This window comes from Pongo pygmaeus, chromosome 13, assembly GCF_028885625.2.
Source record: "Pongo pygmaeus isolate AG05252 chromosome 13, NHGRI_mPonPyg2-v2.0_pri, whole genome shotgun sequence".
Lineage (NCBI taxonomy): Eukaryota > Metazoa > Chordata > Mammalia > Primates > Hominidae > Pongo > Pongo pygmaeus.
Genome location: NC_072386.2, coordinates 54,658,555 through 54,679,135, shown reverse-complemented (window position 1 = coordinate 54,679,135; position 20,581 = coordinate 54,658,555). Strand labels below are relative to the sequence as shown.

The window sequence follows — 20,581 nt, the reverse complement described above, 5'->3', positions numbered from 1 at the left end:
AAGCTCCTTGAAGGCAGGGTAAAAATCCATTTTGTTCATCATTATATTCCAATCATGATAGCTTTGGCATAGAGTATCTGCACAAGAAAAACTTGTTAATAAATGATAAATCAATTTCAGAGATCAGAAGTCTAGAGTTCAACACAAGTCAACATGATTTGCCCAAGATTATACTTATAGCCATGACAAAGCTAGAAGTAGAATTCACTTCTGACTCAAAGTCCTTTATTGTTTCCACATATTACATCTTTGATTATACAAATCAAACAGAGAACTGTGCAATTAGTATTGTGGAGCTTCTAGAATGACAAGTAAAAGTACAAATCAGAAAGACTTGAACTATTTAAGGTATTCTGGAGTAACTGAGTCTCCCTGAGAAACTGATTTTTACAACATGAAGTAGGAGTTAGAATGGGCATGGGGAGATGGGCAGAGGCTTCCAGGTAGAAAGAACCATTTATGCAGTAGTCCAAGCACGAGAAAAGCTTAGTGAAGGAGAACAGAGAAAAGGCCACTGTGATTGCAACAGAAAGAGTAGGAAGTGGGAGGCTGACGTTGATCAGAGGGGCAGGGCCAGATCATGCAAGAGCTCATGTTAGTAACACAAGGGAAAGCCACTGAAGGGTTTCAAGTGGGGGATGACACAGTCAGCTTTGCATTTTCACAAGACGATACTGACTGCACTCTGAGGGATTTGAGAAACAGAACTTGGTAATTGGTTGCAAATGGGAGTCAAGATAGAAAGACATAAAAAGAGAATGCTCACGTGTCTGGTATTATCAATTGGGAGGATCGTGGTGCCATTTACTGAGAAAGAGCCATTAGTAGATACAGCAAGACTATTATTTTCATTAAGTATATAATATGCTCTCAATAAATAGTGACAATTGTTATTGTCTTTGTGGTTGCTATTATTACTCATTATTCCAAACCATTTGCTGTGACTGGGAGTTATGGTGATTTTTATGGATTTCAATGGATTTTGGCCTGATGTGTTACTCCCACTATGTACCCAGGCAAGTCTGGATTTGGTGATCAGAAAAGGAAGTCACCCAAGAGACCAAGAGAAGGTAGGCTTAGGATAATGTGAGGAGAACATGAGAAAACAGACTTTTTGTTTTTTGAATTTCCTTCTCCTTTTCCCCAAATCAAGAAATTTTAGATATGATAGTATGACCATGGCCAATAGATCTATGAGAGCAAACAAGTGTATGAGGCATCAGTGTTGTATGGGGAGATCAAACCTATAAAATTAGTCTGAATTTGCCTTTTGGGGTAAATAATGGATAAGCATAGGCAGGTCAAAGGGCTTTCCTATAAACTGAGTAAGCAAAGAAATCAAGAAGTATGATTAGATCTTTGACCATGTTTTTTTTTTTTATTTAGATTTTATGTATATATCTTTGCCTCATGTAAAATCTGTCATATTCATTTAGATCGTTTACATGTAGTAAAAAAAAAAAAGAATAACTATTAGAATGGAGTTGGCACTATAGATTATGTAGCCCATTTTAATTCTGGTGCCGCCTGTGCAAGCATACCAGGAGGTTGCTAAGCCTTCACACTGTGTGACTGGCTCACGTCCACTGCTTTTGTTCCCTAGAGATGCAAGGAAAGCAAAGGCCATGCATCAAGATTAGCCACATGGCGTTAATGAGAATCCCCGCCATCATTATCCTGTTTATCTTGTTAAAGAAGTCCTTGAGCATATGAGGTAGTGGCAAATGTGTTAAGTATACTAAAAGGCAAGGTCCATTTCTGAAGTCTTGAACCCTGAGTTAAGAAATTTTAGAGTACTGAGTCCACGTGCTACCTGGGCACTTTCCAACAAGGCATCTATAAAACAACTAAAGAAAGAGGCAATGAGAGGAAGTCAAATATAAGAAAAGTCCAGATTGTTTTGGTCACATGAGGTCCTGCTTACAATGAAAAGCCACAGTGATTCCTGCTTAATCTCACACATATATTTGGCATCATTTAAGCTTTATCATCAACAGGGAACATCATACAAAGACATTTAGATTGGTATACAGCAAGGGGTTTTAAAGAAGTGGAAAAGATGACTATTTCAACTGACCTTCTAGGCATAGAATATTAGGGAGAATATTAGGGAGGTCCTTGAAGTATTTTAATGTATTTTTATTTATACCTTATTATATTAAACTAGGAAAAGCATTGAATAATATGTTTTCACTCTTTTTTATTTATGTAAGCACATACATACACGTACCCATACACATACACATAGCTTAAAAGTGACCATGTCTTTTTTTACCGCCTTGGGTAATTTGTCACATTTAATAATCTGGTATAATTCAACAAGGTATAAACGACCCCCACCTCCTGCATTCAATATAACAAAATAAGCCAGTGCTGAACCATTTGAGCATTTGCATCTATTCCTCATTATATTAACCAGCCCTTGTTTATATTCAGAGTTTAAGCTTTTTGATAAGCCATTTTGATTACTATTCAGAAATTCTGAAGAAGAGAATTTTACCCCTCACATCATTAGTGGTTAGAAGCATGGGTTTGAAAATCAGACTGTGTTTGAAAAAAAACCTCTACTATTTTTTAGCTGAGTAATCATTTAACCTTTCTGTGCCTTAGCTTTCTGCATAAACCTCAGATGCTTATTGTAAAACAGAATAAAGTAGAACCTATCTCAAAGACTTGCTTTAAGTGCTTTATTACATGTAAAAAACATAGAACTGTGCCTCACACATAGTAAGTGTCCAAAAAATGTTAGTTATCATCATTACCATTTTTATCCTTCTAAAATAGAATCATTTACTTTGTTCTTGGAGACTGGGAAAGAGTCTACAAAATACATATTTAACCTTTTCCATTGTATTCCTAACCCTTTGCTTTATCAGGAGCACCAATCTTTTTCCCACTCAAAATATTTTTCATATTCCAGTGGTTCTCAAGTTTTTTTTACATAGGTACCTGTATAATATAGACAGACATTCCATGAACTTTCACATGATATAATCCACAATTTTAGAATCTTTTGATTAAGCACATAAGAACAGAGGAATTTAAGGAACTCTTGCAATAACTCCACAGCCCCTCCTGGCTCTGAGGCTGACTTGGTTAGGAACCATGGTTTTAATCAATAATATATTTAGACTGAAGTGTAATTCTGGCTTATTTTTAATAACCCAGTGGGTCACAGCTCTTTCAGCCTCTCTTACCTCACCCATGACTGCTATAGGAGTCTCTCCTGTTGCCTGAGCAACACGATGTTCTACTAAGTAAAACATATATTCATCGTAGAGTAGACGGATCAGGTGGAAGGAGCCAAAGCTAGCAGCACTGCGTAAGGTTAAGTCCCGAATAACCATTGAGCTGTTCCAAGAGAAAAGACATATATGCAGCTAATATTAGTGACAAGAATTAGCATTCTACCTATTTTTCCTCTTAAAAAAAAGTCAAGCTGGGAGTCTATATGGTTGATATAGTATAAAACCTGCCATGAAAGCATTTCATTATTGAACGCAGTTGCAACTCATTTAAATAGAATGATAAAGAGGTAATCCTCACCGAGACTTGATCCTTATTAAAGAGAGATAGTCTTAATGGAAAAAGTCATTTTACTATCATAGGCAAGTCTGCTGCTTCTACCAAACTCACAAATAAATCAGAATTGAACAAAAAATATTTCTGAAAGATTGACCACTCATCACTACCCTAAGAAAAAGCAACTTGAGCAAAAATCTTATTGATGAAGGTTGGCAGTCTGTCCCCTCTCAGTGATAATGATCTCTGGGGTATGCCTTAGGAAAAATATGTATTTCTGCCAGACAAAGCTTACAAAATATAATAAGCAATGTTCCCAGATGTGGCAATACAGAATATACGCAAGTACGTACAGGGATTCCAGAAAGCTTTCTTGGAAGGCAAACATATTAAGTGCTTCCAGTTTCTTAATGATTTCCACTTAAATTAAGGCACATTTACATTAGAAATAAGCACAATAAAATCAATTAAGAAATGCGTTATTTTTGAAAATGCAAACATTTAATGTATATAATATGAAAACATAAGCAATATTAATAAAATACTAACAATAAACTCTATTATATTTAAAATGGCAATGAGTCCAAAATAAAATCTTGGCTTCAACATGTCAATCATTAAGCTTGTTCATGCACTTCAAATCTTAAAATAGTCATAATTTAGAATCAGAGCGATGTGTGTGTGTGAGTGTGTGTATGTGTGTGTTTATCACTTTCATTTATTTACCTTTTTCTAAAGATTTTTGGCATATGAACACTAAAACAACCATTGTATTCTCAGGAGAAAGAGGTAAAAACTTACCTATGCCTCGTTTTACAGTAAAGAATTATAAGACATCAGGCAAATGGAAAAACAAAAGACTGTACTTTTGTTTTCTGTTTCATTTTTCAACCTTGTTTAAATAGAGGCTACTAATACATTAAATTGTATGCATTCAACTTGGCAAGTGACAGATCATCATTGTCCATCTGAAACATAGACGCCTTGAATTCTGATTCTGTCTCTTCATTGACTGTTGACCTCAAAAACATCATTTCCCCGAGATGTTTTTCCTCTTGCATGAAAACAAAACATTGCCTTTAGTCTTATCTAACTTACATGCTTATTTCAAGGATAAAATAAGTTAAAGGATGTGAAATCAACATATGAATGACTAGAACACTATTCATATATAAGTGATTGTGATTATAATACACAGAATAGGAGAAGCTGACTTTCTCATTCTCATTTATTTATGGTGGCAAGAATAGCAATTATTATATGATGATGGCAGAGGACCTCTCAATTCTGTAGATCTATTTACTAAAATAATAATTATAAGAATACGCATGGGTTTGAAGTTACACAGACCCAGGTTACCACTATGTGATTTCAACTGTGATCATATAATTTTTTGTAAGGTTCAAAGTTTAGCCTAAGAGTCAAATGACATAATGTATGTGAAATCTTAAGAAAACTACCAATGTAACTATACTTTTACCTACATTAGTGTTAATAATATATTCATTACCATAAATAGTAGGTCTAGTGAATGATATCTTACAGTTGATTACTTTAATGAATTCCTTAAGTTTACAGCTCTATAAATAATTATTAAAAATAAATGAATACTTTCATTTGCATGCCAACATATATGACAAAATTCTATATATAACTCTATCTATGTCTTTCCTAAAATTCAGTGACATATCACCAATTTGTAAAAATAATTTATAAGATTACAATATAAGAGTTATGTGAAAATAAATATTTCTATTCCTATGGTAAAAAAAATTTTAAAGCAGTGAATCACTTACTAAAACAAAGCAAAAACAACACAAAAATGAAAAGAAAATGTTATATAACATTTTTATCCATACTAACAAAGACTTGAAATAAATGATTTTTAAAGTAAAGCATGAACAGAATATTTGCTCCTAATTGCATTTATCTTGCTGAAGAAAGATAGCAAGTATTTAAAATTTTCAAATTTTAAAAATTTAAAGTATAAGACAAATGCCTAACAAACATACAAAAACATGACTAATTTTATTTGGAATTAAAGAAATGAAAATTAAAGTAAGATATCCTATATAATCTATAAAGCTGTCAGAGGTTAAAAGACCCAATGTAACAGCTGGTTTGGAAAAACTCTCCTTTACTGTCTCTATGAATATGAATTCATAAAACTTTTGTAGAGGGAAATTTGGCAGTATTTGTCAAAATTTAAAATGTCAAAACCTTTGACCCAGCAATCTAATTCTAGAAATTTACACAAACGACCAAAGATAGTCACAATTGCAGCACAATATTTGTACTAGTGAGAAACTAGGAAAAGAAAGTAAATATCGTTAAAAAGATCATCTAGTAGGATGCTGATTAAACAAGTTATGGCTCATCTAGATATAAAATTTTATGCAATCATTAAAAAAATGAAGTAGACATAAGTAGTAACATAGAAAGATGTTTATAATATAATGGTTAAGTTGAAACAAGATACATGAGCTCATTTACATAAAAACACTCCATACATCAAAAAATTCCTACCCCCAAGTGAATTGGAATATCTAATACTTTATTAGCATTGAGATCACACACTTCATTAAACTAGTATTAGTTACTTTAAATGTTTATATCCTTTTACTTGAACTTATCCAAAGATATATGTACAATTGTATATGAAGATAATCATAACAGCATTTTTAAAAACTGTATCAAAACACCAAAACCCATCTTAATGTTCAAGAATAAGGGAATGTTTAAATAATGTCTGAGGCATAAACATAATGAAATAGTATGAGGACATTAAACATTATGTTTCTGAAGATATTTAATGGCAAGAAATGCTTAAGATATAATTGCAAATAAAAAATGTTAAGAGAAAAATATATTTAAATAGTCTATGGTAAACAACTGGATCCCAATTTTATTTAACCCAAAAAGAAACACTTAACCAGTGGTAATTTCTGGGCAGAAGTTTTTGTATTTCCTAGATTATGTTTTTAAAAAATTAATTAATTTTTTTTTTTAGAGATGGGGGTCTTGCTGTATTGTCCAGGCTGGGGTGCGGTGATGCCATTATAGTTCACTGCAGCATTGAACTCCTGGGTTCCAGTGATCTTATGCTCCTCACCTCCCATAGGCACTTGCTACCATGCTCAGCTAATTATTTTATTTTGTTAGAGATGGGGTCTCACTATGTTGCCCCAGGCTGGTCTCGAACTCCTGGACTCAACTGATCCTCCTGCCTCAGCCTCCCAAATAGCTGGGATTACAGGTGCAAGCCACCATGCATGGCCTGTATTTACCACATTTTCTAATGTGAGCATATATTAACTGCATAATAAAAATATTTATTTTAAAAGATGTCATTCATTATATAATAATACAGAAAAACAATACTGAGTCAGGTGAATGTTAATAAATCTTTTCAGGAATAAATATCACAGATACAGAATGAGTCTTTCTTTACATATTTCTAAGTTCAAATTTTAGGCCTTTGTATTTCTCTTTCTCTTTTTTTTGTTTTTGAGATGGAGTCTCACTCTTGTTGCCCAGCTGGAGTGCAATGGCATGATCTCAGATCACCGCAACCTCTGCCTCCCGGGTTCAAGCGATTCTCCTGCCTCAGCCTCCCGAGTAGCTGGGATTACAAACATGCGCCACCACACCTGGCTAATTTTGTATTTTTAGTAGAGACGGGATTTCTCCATGTTGGTCAGACTGGTATCAAACTCCCGACCTCAGGTGATCCGCCCACTTTGGCCTTCTTTTAAAATATGATAACCCTGAAATCATGTGAACAACTAAGGAGAATGTTCATAACAAGTAGTTTCTGACATCATTTTAGAAATGCAAATTCAACTTTTTCCAATAAAATTCACATTTATTCAGCAGATATTTATTGTGTTCCTACTCTGTGGCAGGGTCTTGGTTCAGACAAGACAGAGGTGAAGAGTTTTCCTGGCAGAAAGGAGAGCAAATGAAAGAGCTTGAGACAGAACTGTTTGCTGTTTTCAAAGAGTAGCCAGGAGGCTAATGTGCTGGGAAGGCAGTGAGCAAAGAGAAGAATACCTGATAGGGTCTGATGACTCCAGTGGCTGGACTGTGTAGGGTCTAGTAGGCCATGATAAGGCCTTTGGATTTCATTCTGAGTGTTTTGGAAACTTTTGGATGGTTAGGCAATCACCTTATTTCAGCATAAAATGCACATGTAATACTAAATTCTGTTGGAAGTTTTAAAAAAAAATTTATTGATCCTCAATTATAATACCTAGTTATTTAAAAAATACTGACATGTATGTCATGAAATTATTGTCATATGTTTAGAAAAGAATCAGTTGAATTGTATCATTAATGCTATGTCTACTTTATTCTCTCTGTGTCAGGCCTCTGCTCTACATGCCAAGTATTAAATGACACAATGAACAGTTTAATTGGAATCCTATTGTCCGATTCAGACTTCTGTAAGATATGTTGTAAAATTGACTCCACTGAATTGTTGCTAAGTTACCATGAATTCAACTCTTTTTAAGATCAGAGTTGTAAACGTTAATTATTTTATAATGGACAAGAAATATCTTTGTGTATTTATCTTTATAACTCATGGTGTGGAAATTGAAATATATGCCCTAACATGTGATAGCCAACCTGCCTCTTCTGAGTGTTTGAAGATGTATCACACCCTTCAGGTGAGAACATCACACCTGTGATCCTTATGTGGACTCACTCTTTGAAAAGTGCTTACAGTTGATTCAAAAAAGAGTATTACTTTTTGGAAGATTCATATATTGTCCAGTTGTAGGCAAACTAGGCACCCTGTGCCTACTTTCAAGCCAAATATCAAAGCTATACATTCCACTCTTTAAAAATGGGATATCTGAATGACCTTCAGGGTGGCCCTGAAGAATGCTCTCTTCTGTTATCCAAAACACACAAGCTGAGAAATGGCCCATATAACTTCTCCAATTCTGCCCAAGAAAGGCAGTGATTTTTTTTTCTGCCTCCCAGGGAACCACCGTTAGTCACTGACAGCCAGGTTAGGCAAAGAGAGAGCCCCCATTCAGAGCAGAACCTGTTTGTAGAGCTATATCAACTATTATGATTCTCGGCAAGCTCATTTCTATATTTCCATGCATGTAAATATATACAAAAAATTTTAGAAATTAGGAGATTAAGCATCTGATTTCAGAACATGAAGGGCCTGTGTATGTGACTGCCAAATTTATAATGGCATTTAGAAATTTACAAATTGTTGGCATCTGTAATGCCAAAAACATTTAAAAATATTCTAATTCTGCTTCTCTGATAGTTTGTGAATGCAATTTTCATTACTCAATATGTTCTTATGTCTCAGTAAAAAACAGTTCAGATATTAAAGGCTTAAGTTTCTAAGCTACTGCCTTTGCCTACCAGCAGGAGGTATGCATCTGTCTGAATGTGCCTTTCCTTCTGGGGCCCTGAACTGTACGCCTTCAAGTCTTTTTGAAACGAAAATAATAACCATAATAGTATCTAATAATAACAAGCCAATTCTCCTCAACTCAGGGAGGACAGAGGGCAGGCAAGTGATGATCTACTCGGTTTGTATATCTGCAGAGAACAAGAAATACAAGTAAGTAATTTTCTCTCCCTTCAAGATACCTGCAACAGATCTCTGTGGAGATGAAGGCTCCAGGGATGTATTTCTAAAATGACATCAACTAAATATAGGAAAAAAATAAACAAAAAAAACAACCACAGGTAGACGTAAGGGCAAGTCTGACACTAATAACATAAGAAAGCAGTAGGGAGAAAAAAAACACCTTGCTTTTTTGGATGTAGAGGATGGACTCTGCCTTTGGTCATAGAAGTTTTGGAACAGCCAGTCAGTGTACTGCTGTTTCATCAATTATTCATGGAGCACATATACCACTTATGTTATTTTCTGGGAAAAAACTTGATGAATAAAAAGAAACTCTTGGGCAACTGGGAAAATATCTGAAATCTTTTTTTCTTTTTTTAAGATGGAGTCTTGCTCTGTCGCCTAGGCTGCAGTGCAGTGGCGTGATCTCTGCTCACTGCAAACTCCACCTCCCGAGTTCACACCATTCTCCTACCTCAGCCTCCCGAGTAGCTGGGATTACAGGCGTGAGCCAACAAGCCTGGCTGAAATCTTAAAAAATATTCCCAAATTAAATTTTCTAATTCTACCATTACTACAACTGTTGCTGCATCTACCTTGAGAACACGGTGATAACGCATTTCAAATCCTCCTGCTGTATCAAGGGAAAACTTAATTTCTCATCAACACATTTCTCATAAACACCCAGATCCAAACCTAGCACTGGCTTCACTGATGCATACTAGTGGGTCACAGAGCCAGACAACACCTTAATAATGTGCTCCTTGAATTATGTGGGCTAAAGGTATTAAATATATGAGAGGCAGGACTGTGGAATTGTACCACTACTAGAACAAAAACGAAACAACAGCAAAAAACTGGTTGGCTTTCTTTCATTGCATTTGTCCCTGGGCTAGACACTAGACAGCTATTTTCAGGATGTAAGGATAATTTAACTCTTATGAAACATATAATGTGGATCTGTACGTCTACTTCAGTTTAAGAAATAAGAATATGGACCAAATCAGTTGAGAAAGAAAAAAGTCACTTATAATAAAACCAAAGGAACTAGCATCATAATTAAAAGACCTCTGATTCCATCATTATAACCAACGGTGGTCAAAACAATATGGAAATCCTATAGTCTGGGTTTACTGAGTTCACAAGTACTATTAGTTCCTACATTCTGTTACTTATTCATAGTCTTTCCCTCCTCACAACTAGCTTTGGACTCACCACTGATGTCCAGATGATGACCATAGTGTAGCCACAGCTATAGTCAGGCATATGTCCTGTGGCCACCACTTTCTGATATGTGCATGGCTGCACAGAATCTACACTAGAGACTGCCTATACTTTACAGCAGATATTAATCTTAGGGCCAAATCAGTGGGGCCAGCTTTATCTAAAGAAGCTAACAAATGAACTCTCACCATAAGAACAAATGCCAGAGTTAAAAATATAATTTACCCAACTTATGAAAGAATTCCCTCTGCCAATTCCATCCTACATATATGATAGAGACACTGACCTACAAAGGTCATAAATGCTGTTTTTAATCTTTGTGGTGCAGTTATGGTCAACAGCTCATCCCATCATTTGACATATGTCATGCAATCAGAAAGCCCTTTTCTTCTGGGTGCTTCTATGTCTACAAAAATACACGTTTCTATCTATACTGTTTTAGTCAAAAAGTGATTTATATTATTAATAAGCTATGTTACTGTCTACGAGATTACTGGTGATCATTAGAATCACCAGGAGAGCTTTGTGAAAAAAATCCTGATTATCCTCATTCCTAATCACTATCTCTCTCTCTTTTCTTTTTTTTTTTGATACAGAGTCTCGCTCTGTCGCCTAGGCTGGAGTGCAAAAGCAGGATCTCGGCTCACTGCAAGCTCCACCTTCTGGGTTCACACCATTCTCCTGCCTTAGACTCCCGAGTAGCTGGGACTACAGGTGACCGCAACCATGCCCCGCTAATTTTGTTTTTGTATTTTTAGTAGAGACAGGGTTTCACTGTGTTAGCCAGGATGGTCTCGATCTCCTGACCTCGTGATCTGCCCGCCTCAGCCTCCCAAAGTGCTGGGATTACAGGCGTGAGCCACCATGCCCAGCCACTAATCACTATCTCTTAACCACCAAGATTTTGATTTAGTAGGTCTTGGGAGGCACCTAGGATTTGTTTCTTTTTTTTTTTTTTACATTAATTCTGATGTGCAGCCAGGTTTGAAAACAGTTATAATTGATAAAATTAAGAAGTTAAATAGATAGTTCTGGGTATGCATCAGAATCAACTGAAGTACTTTTTAAAACATAAATTGCTGGGCCTGACCTCTACAGGTTCTGATACAGGTAGATTTGGAGGAGGTGCTAAGAATTTGCATTTCTAACATGTTCCCAATTGATAGTGATGCTACTGGTTTAGGGACCACATTCTGAACATCACTAAACAGAGAACAAAAAGGAGACTAGTGTTAGGCCTCAAGAAAGAAGCCTAAATAATGTACGTTGCAAGAGGGAGGACAGTTGCCCTTTTCTGATTATTGCTGAACACATTATCTAGACTAGAATCTCAGATGTTCCCATCTGAGGACATGTAGGGCTTTGAGCAAGAGATTTCTTTTCCTAGCAGAAAGTTTATTTCTCTAAGTTTCCTGGTACATTTCCATGATGTTGTAATCACTGAGTTGGGTTGAAGGTAGTTGTAATAGGGAGTTTCCACAAACTAAAGTCTTTATTCCTTTCTTTTCTTTTGTCACAGAAGCATATACACACACATACACACACATATTTGCAGAATATGAAGAAGAAAGCCTAGGAAAAACCTAGATGATACCTGTAGAAAGACCATTTTAGCAGAAATTGCCTGGCGGCTTTAGGAAAACTGGGTCTTCCTTCATAGGGTTTCAGTGCTTGCATCATCACATTGTCAAGCCACGCAGCCCACTGCTCCAGGGTGCTCTGCTGCTGAAGAGTCATCTTGAAGTCTGTTTCTAGTCTCTGAACCATGTTGTCATCACACTGGCACACCCAGGAAGCCTGCTCCTGAGACAGTAACACAGAAAGAAAAGGAAAAGTTCAATTCAGCATCCTTTCATTGAATGCCAGCACACACACTAGATGCAAGAACAGAAAATTATAATAAAGCTTCACACAGTTAAATGAATCCAGAAAATAAACAACTACTTGTCAATTGTTAGGGTAACACAATCTTTATCAGTTTTAAGGGATGAGTATTTCTCGTTGCTCACTCTGGTACATAGAAAAGTGATGTCACATGTAAGTATCATTTGGTTTTTCTACATTAACTAGTCTGTGTAAAAGACTAAAATACATGATTACTTCAAAAAATAGAAGTCTGAACCTACAGTAGGCAGGGTCTTTCATCCTATTCAGCTTTCATACTGCTTTCAGAAGTTGTCTTTTTGTTCCCCACCAGATAAAACTTTAAAACCAATTTATTTGAGAAGATTTAGGGTAAGTCAGACAGATAAATAGATAAAATTGGCCAAAAGAGGTCCCGTCAAGATTAAAACAGAAACAAACACTGAATGGTACTAGGTAGAAGCATATGCTGCTGTGAGTTTTATGGATTGGGAACAGAAATCTCAAGGGCTATCAAGGCAAGGCTATGAATGCAAATTAATTCAGAGAAATGAAAACAACAATAACAACAACAACAAAAACTCTTGAGAAAATGTAGACATGCTTCCTGCCAAAAAATGTGATTATTGCAATTTTCCTTCTGGTTCTGGTTGGGAAATGTTTGGTAACAGCAATGAAAATAGGAACTTTTAAGGCTACTTTTCAGCGGTTGCCATAAGTACTGTGATGTTTCCAGTGCTATGTTGTATTTTAAGATTTAAAAAAACCTATTCACTCAAGGCAAAACATAATTCTTTGGTAATGTAATATTTGACTGGGAATGAGAAGACATAGGTGTTAGGTCCTGAATAAACAAAACTAACCTCAGGCAATTAAATTATGTGGGCCTCAGTTTCCCTAAGCATAAAATTAAAGAAATGAAATTTAATGAAAAATTTTAAGCTGGGTTCATTGTGTCCAGATAATTTTGTCAAGATAGATTTCTTTGGAGAAGTGTCTGTGAGGCTCCTAATAAAACCTTGTGAATATATATGTATTTTTCTCTAAAGAGTGTCTATAGCTTTTTTTTCTATATGCTCTCAAAAAACAAGTTCATTCAAATTAACAACTTCAACTGAATAAATCCATTATCTCCATCTTCTAGTTCCAGTATCTCTCCTGATCCTACAGACTTTACCTATTCAAGGGACATTTCAACCTGGAGGCACTTCAAATGCAAAATGCCCCAAACTCAACTTATTTTATTTTCCCAGGGAAACCTACTGTTTCTTCTATATCTCAGCTGATGATACTATTCACTACCTTTTCTCCTCTTATCTAATTAATCATAAATCCATTCAGATGTTACCTTCTGAATACCACTTTTAAATATTTTAAGTATACTAAAATATAATTATAGAAAAAACTGTAAACACATATTAAGCAAAAAAGGAACAAAACATTAAGAATACTTAAAATGGCAACAGTAAGAAATTACAGCATACTGATGTATGTACCTTTCAAACTTTTCACATGCATATATAAATAATTTATGCATATATTATCATATATACATACACTATATTACTTATGCATACATTTATATTTTAAATATATATTTGTATTATAAAACACATATATCTACACATATATTTTATATTATTATATGCTTATACATACTTAAATGTTTAAAATAAAAGAGGATCATGTTATATTTTCTATTATATATTCTGCTCAGTTTCACTTAGAAATATTTAATAACCATCTTTCCATGTAGGCAAATTAGACCTATCTTCATTGTCCACTGGATGAATTTGTTTTATTGCATAATATACTATTATTTATAGAACCAATCCCACATAGTTAGACATTTGTTTGTTCCAACATTTTAGTATTACAAATAAAGCTGAAATTAGCAGGATAGGTTTTTTTGTTCGTTTGCACATTGACAATTGGAAGGAGAAACTTACTAGTATCCATGAAGGAATTTAATTTCATTTCTTACCATAAATTCAAACTCACTATTTACTTGGCAGTTAGTTTTTGCCAAGAAAAGATGATAATCTAAAACCTAACTTAGAGAAATAAAACCACAGCACATTATTCTGGCTTTTCAAACTACTTTATATTATACTTCATTTTACTACTCTCTGAAGTAAAAATATACTAACAATAGAGCACATTGTAAATATTCCTTTGTGAAACCAATGTAGATATTTCAAGTCTATAATTGAAAAAGCTAAGGACACCTAGAGATGTTCTTAAATTAGAAAAAAAAAAATCCAAAATGAAAAGTAGTCAGGAGCTTCAAAATCAGAATGCCTTTTAAATACAGAAACACAACTATATGCAATAGCTAAGTTATCAGGTCAGCCCACTGAAAGCTATTTAGCCCATAATGTAGATTTCAAAAACCAACATTTACACAAAAAATTAGAGAATTATGCCATTGTAATACTATCAATTAAATGAAACAGGAAACCAATTATACTGCAATAGAAAAATTATCTTAAATGCATAAAGAAAAGAAAATTTAATTAGAGGAGAACAAAGTAGTGAAAAGTGATATATGGATATCCTGAAAGGAACTTTTTAGCACTTTCAAGCTCTTAGTGTATTATAATATTGACACACATGTAATTTCATTGTTTTAAATAGAAGTCTCCTTATTATAAGAGCATCATTCTTATATTGTCAGATTATTGAGGTTCATGTTATAGAAGCTGGGACGACTTCCAAATGAACTGGAGATGGGGATAAAGGTAAAATGGGAGGCAAGGGACTCTGGGAAAATCTGGCAAAACTAGGAAAAGAAAAGGAAAGAAATAAGGGTGTTAAAGAGGAAAAGTGCTACCTTGAGAAAGAGATTACTCATCAAAATGTACAGAGCTGTGAAAAGTAAAATGTAGGGGGAAATGAAGGGCTCACTACTGTGTCATGGTACTCTGAAGAAAGGAAGAAGGTTTTGGAGGGCAGATGCCGAATCATATGGGTTTCAGCAGTAATGACTATCATGGTGGACCCAGAAAAACATGATAGTCAAAAATAGAGGAAAAGAAAGGGTATTCTTAAAGTTGGCAGGTAGAGGATAAGTCGTACAGTAGACATATCACTGATCATTAATATGCAAAGATGTTCTCAAGGTTAATGCTTATAACCAGGGAAGAACTCATTTGTAGAAATACTTCATTGGAATGCAGATACACAAATATATATATGTATTTATACATATAATAATGCTAAAAGAACATTGAAAAACTTTCAGATATTATTATAAATAATTCTTTAAAATGTTTTCTGTTATTGAGTTTAAATTACTTTCTGAAACTAGAAGCTGCCTTCTTCAACTTTTCTTAAGAGACTTTTAAACATCTTTTCTGAAAAAGGATTTGAAATAAATGTTACAGTATAGATTTTAAGGCAATATAAACTTAATACTCTTGCTTATTCAGTTAATATATCCCACTGAAATATGTAAAGTAAATGGTTTTGTAAAGCTGAGAAACTTTGTTCTTGTAAAGATTATGTACTTGTACGTGTGTATGTGTTTTTGTAGACGGATAGATGATTTTTTTAAAACTTCATATATATAGTTTTAAATTAGATATAAACAGATATAAAATATTAGATAGATATAGATATCTCTCTCTATATATATATCTCAGAAGTTTGAACCCAGTCCATGAAAGTCACAATGAACAACTCATTTTTATCGTACTCTAAAATGGATCAAGCCCAAATGTTACTTTTTGGTATATCTTAAATGACAAAACTAGGCAAGAAGTAGAAATTAAAATTTCTAGAAAATAAAATAATTACTAATTAGCTTATTTTTAAAACAACAGTAATGTTTTTTAACAGCTTTATTGAAATGTAATTCACATATTATACAATTCATTCATCTAAAGAATACCGTTCAAAGGCTTCTTTTAGTATATTCACAAAGTTGTACATCACTGACCACAATCAATTTTAGACCTTTTTAATTTTCCTAAAAATAAACCCCATGACTCTTATTTGTTACCTCCCAATCTTCTCAATCCCCCAACCCTATGTAACTACCAATCTACCGTCTGTCTGTATAGATGAATCTATTCTGGAATTTCATACGAATGGAATCATGCAACGTGTGATCCTTTGTACCTGGCTTCTTTCACTTAGCATCATGTTTCCAAGGTTCATCTATACTGCAGAATGAATCAGAACTTCATTTCTTTTTATTGCCCAATAATATTCCACTGTATGGATAGATCACATTTTGTTTATCTATTAATCAGTTGACGGACATTTGGGTTGTTTCTGCTTTTACGTGGCTGATATAAATAGTGCTGCTATGAACCTCTATGTATAAGTTTTGTGTGGACATGATTTCATTTCTCTTGGGTATACAACAAGGAGTTGAACTGCTGAGTTATATGGTAACTCTATGTTTATCTTTTTGACAAACTGCCACACTGTTTTCCAAAGTGGCCACAGCATTTTATATTCTGACCAGCAGTGTATGAGATTCCAATTTTTTCACATCCTCACCAATAGGGTATGTTATTATATGTCTTTTTGCTTAGACCCATTTTAGAGAATACGAAATGGTACCTCGTTGTGGTTTTGACTTGTATTTCCCTGGTGGCTAATGACATTAAGCATCTTTTAAAGTGATTATTTGCCATTTGTATGTTTTCTTTGGGGAAATGTCTACTCAGATGTTTGTCCATATTTAATCAGGTTTTCTTTATTACTGGGTTGTAATGGTTCTTTATATATTCTATAAACAAGTCCTTTATCAGATATATGATTTGCAAAAATCTCACATTCTGTGGTTTGCCATTTCACATTCTTGACGGTCTCTTTTGAAACCCCAAAGTTTTAAATTTTGATTACATACAGTTTATGTATCTTTCCTCTTGTTGCTTATGCTTTTGGTGGGCAATGATATTGTTTTTATTTGGTAACATTTAGATTCATTACTTTAGAATCAGAAATAAAGTATTTATTGATATTGAAATTCTATAATAATGTTTCTAAATTAGCTTTTAAAGTATACTTTAAAGTACAAGTGGGTAACATGATCACAAGGTTAAAAAATATTTTTTCATTTGAACTATCACAATAGCTGAACTTATTGCATATAATTCTTTTCAAGTGAATAAATATTTACTAGGCAGCTATAGTAAACTCTGAAATAGAATTGTTCTTAGTTCTTTCAAGGAGGGGCAACAAAATAGAAATATCTCTGCATGTCATGGTACAAATTATTAAATATATAAACAATAATCTAAGATAGGTGTTATAAGGTGGTGAAAGTGAAGCCTACAGTAGTTAAGTAACTTGCCCAAGATCCCACAGCTAGTATATGAGAGAGCTTAATTTCTTGCCCGTCTAACTTCAATGACTGTGACCTTTATTACTCTACTAACTATTCAGCAAATGCTGGTGAAATATTATGTTGTCTTTTAGGACTGTAAATGTGAGCTTACTTTAACCACAAACATGGGAGCATTATAGCTGTATCTGGGTCAAACTCCTCTCTTTCAGGACACTGTGAATATAGATGCTGCCATATATAGCTGAGACTTTGAAAAGAAATTTGATGATCCTAATTAAGAAGAACAAATTGGGTATCTTTCCTTAAGAGACATGCTTTGCAAGGAAACAGAATACCTGGACATTGGCAAAGTCGACACGGTTGAGGTCATTAAGCATCTGGTTGATTTGGGAAGTATTCTGAAGCACTGCACGAGCTGCCTGGGCCAGGTGATTAAGCGACGTGTATCTTCGCAGAGTCTGGGCAAAGGCACTTACAGCGGCAACCTGTAAAGCAATCCAATTAAGTTGGGATTCTGTTTTCTCCAGTAAAAGAAACCACTGCAATTTTCAAATCTTTTTTCCCTTGACAAATTTTAAATGCTTGCCTCTGACACTTATTTAAAATTCATTTGGTGAGAGAGTTTACTTGCAAATTATAGCATTTAAATCTCTAAACCAAGTATTATTTTCCTTTTGAGTAGGTTGAGGTCAAGACTAAAACAAACTCCCACATTCTTTGACATCTGAGTGTAGCATTAATTAAACCAGTCTTGCAAGTAACTACTCATCCACAGTAAGAAATGACTTTGAGTAAGGAAGCAGGAAAAATGTTGGTTTTCATTTATTTTTTTACTGTTCTTTGGACAGTCAAGTAGAAACTAGGCAAATTTTAAAAGTAGGGATGTGCAGTTTGCCTTTTCAAATAAAAAGAGATCTGGACATTCCTACTGTTTACATTGTATTTAAAATGCATGTCAGAGCATTACCATTCATATTTATTCTTACTACCTTTATTTTATAGAAACGAGTAATTTTGAGGTGAGATTATCAGAGGCAACCAACTAGAATAACCTTTTTTCAGAATTAGAGTTTCTTTAAAAAGGCTATGCAGGAAATTTCTATTTGCCTCTCAAAATCTACTTTCCATTTTTCTTCATCTTGTTCTGTGCCCAGGAAGATTGATCTGAATGGACCACATTAACCTCCCCTCTTGTTCTCTGGCTTCCACCTGGGTTTGACCAATAACAGGCACTGGCAGGAGATGGAAGGATGGGAAGAAAGAGTCGTTACCAGGGTACTTATTCACTACAACCTCTGCTTGCTGCCTGTTAGAGCGGAACCTGCTTTCCTTTTCTAATGTTACCACAGTCCTGAGGGAAAGAGTGGATTTCCTAATGCCATAGCTTTCACCTCTCACCCCTTCATTCCTAGGGATGGTTAGAATTCCCACTATTGCTAGCCCTGGGATGCTTTACTATTCCTCTTTGTTTTTTTCAACTTTGTTCATACCTTTGGAAATAAACTCTTCTTAAACTCTCTGTTTATCCCCACCTTTGGATGCACGATTTGTTTCCTGTTTAGACCCTGAATGAAGCAGTTTATTTTGAAAGACAGCAAAGATAATGCAAAATGTCTACATAAAATCTAAATCTCATAATCTCATGGAAATTTGTTATATGCACAATATAGATCTAATGACTTTAATCTTTTAAAAATATATTTTAAAAATAGACATATTTACAGGAATGTACAGTATTGCACTCAATCACTATATGGGTATATAAGGTACGAGCAGGTGAATGATCAATTGGGAGTGGTAGAGGGTGTTCACAGGGAACAGGATGCTCTATCTTGACATGAGATGTTTGAGGACTATTTGGAACTTGGGGGGAAGCTCATACGTCCTCAAAAAAGAATCTTATTCCATTTTTGTGGTTTACATTAATCCAGTATATACTATGTGCCAGGCTCTGGGTTAAGTGCCTTACATATATTATCTTATTCAAGTCTCATAATTATCTTATTAGACACATATTATGATTTAAAGAAGTTAAGTAGCTTGCTCAAGGTTGCAAAGAAACTTCATTACTGATGGGAATTGACCTGGGCATTTTGATTCCAAAAGCCACAGTAGTTGGAATGCTGTTTCCTCTGTGAGGGTAAATTGTCTCTGTTAATTGAATGTGGAGAGGAAAAAAGACTGCATGTCAGTGAAACCAGAAGAACAGACGGCACCCTCTACTGTGGTGAATCATTCAACCAAACTCTGGAGGTCAATGAGATGGCCTATGTTGCAACTGGATTGTTACTACATTCACTTTGACAACACTGGGAAGGGAAGCGCTTTTAGCTGTTTGAGGTATTGTTACAAATGTGACTGACTGAAAGTTGAAAAGGATTCCTTGATCATAACCAAAGGCCACCTTCTTTTTTGCACACCTCAGTGTGGTATACAACAGCACTGCCAAAGAGAACTCTCTGCAATGATGGACACGCTCTACATATATGCTGCCTAACATGGTAGCCAGCAGGCAGAGGAGGCTACTGAGCAATCAAAATGTAGCGAGTGTGACTGAGGAGCTAAATTTTTCATTTCACTTAATTTAAAATTCTAATTTAAATAGCCACACGAGGCTGGCCCTACTGGACAGCCACATGTGGCTGGCCCTACTGTGAAAGCACAGTTCTAGAGGAACAATCTAATATGGGCACATCAATGAAATGTTGCCTTCTATATGTTTTAGAGAGAGAAAGTTTTATTGCAAACTTTAAGCCCAAGCAAACAAACTGGAGGCTACTTATGTTCCCACAGAGGTTTATCAGCTAAAATAACTTCAATTGCTCAACTCTGCCCCCAGATTCAAAGGCAAAGTATATTGCTGGAGTCTGATAGTAAATACAGTCATTGACAAGAAGTCACAAATGTGATTTCTGGTACCAAAATTTAAATAAAATTTAGAATTAGTCCAATCTTGCTATGAGGATATGTTCACAGATTAACTGAAAGCAACATGGCTAGTAGGAGACAAAGTAGAGACTAAAATTTGTATCTCTAGCTAAATAATCCACATTCCTGAGATATATTGA

General features: G+C 34.7%; 1 protein-coding gene across 10 annotated transcripts in view; it reads right to left on the bottom strand.

The window, feature by feature from the left end:
* Nucleotides 1-20,581, bottom strand: part of RFX3 (regulatory factor X3) — a 321,175-nt gene that overhangs the window by 26,515 nt on the left and 274,079 nt on the right. For all 10 annotated transcript variants that reach the window (XM_063649555.1, XM_063649556.1, XM_063649557.1 and 7 more), the window contains 3 exons: nt 17,849-17,998; nt 11,943-12,151; nt 3,198-3,351 (listed from right to left, as the gene is read on the bottom strand). In XM_063649555.1, coding sequence (XP_063505625.1) covers nt 3,198-3,351; nt 11,943-12,151; nt 17,849-17,998 — 513 coding nt within the window. The remainder of the gene's footprint in view (nt 1-3,197; nt 3,352-11,942; nt 12,152-17,848; nt 17,999-20,581) is intronic.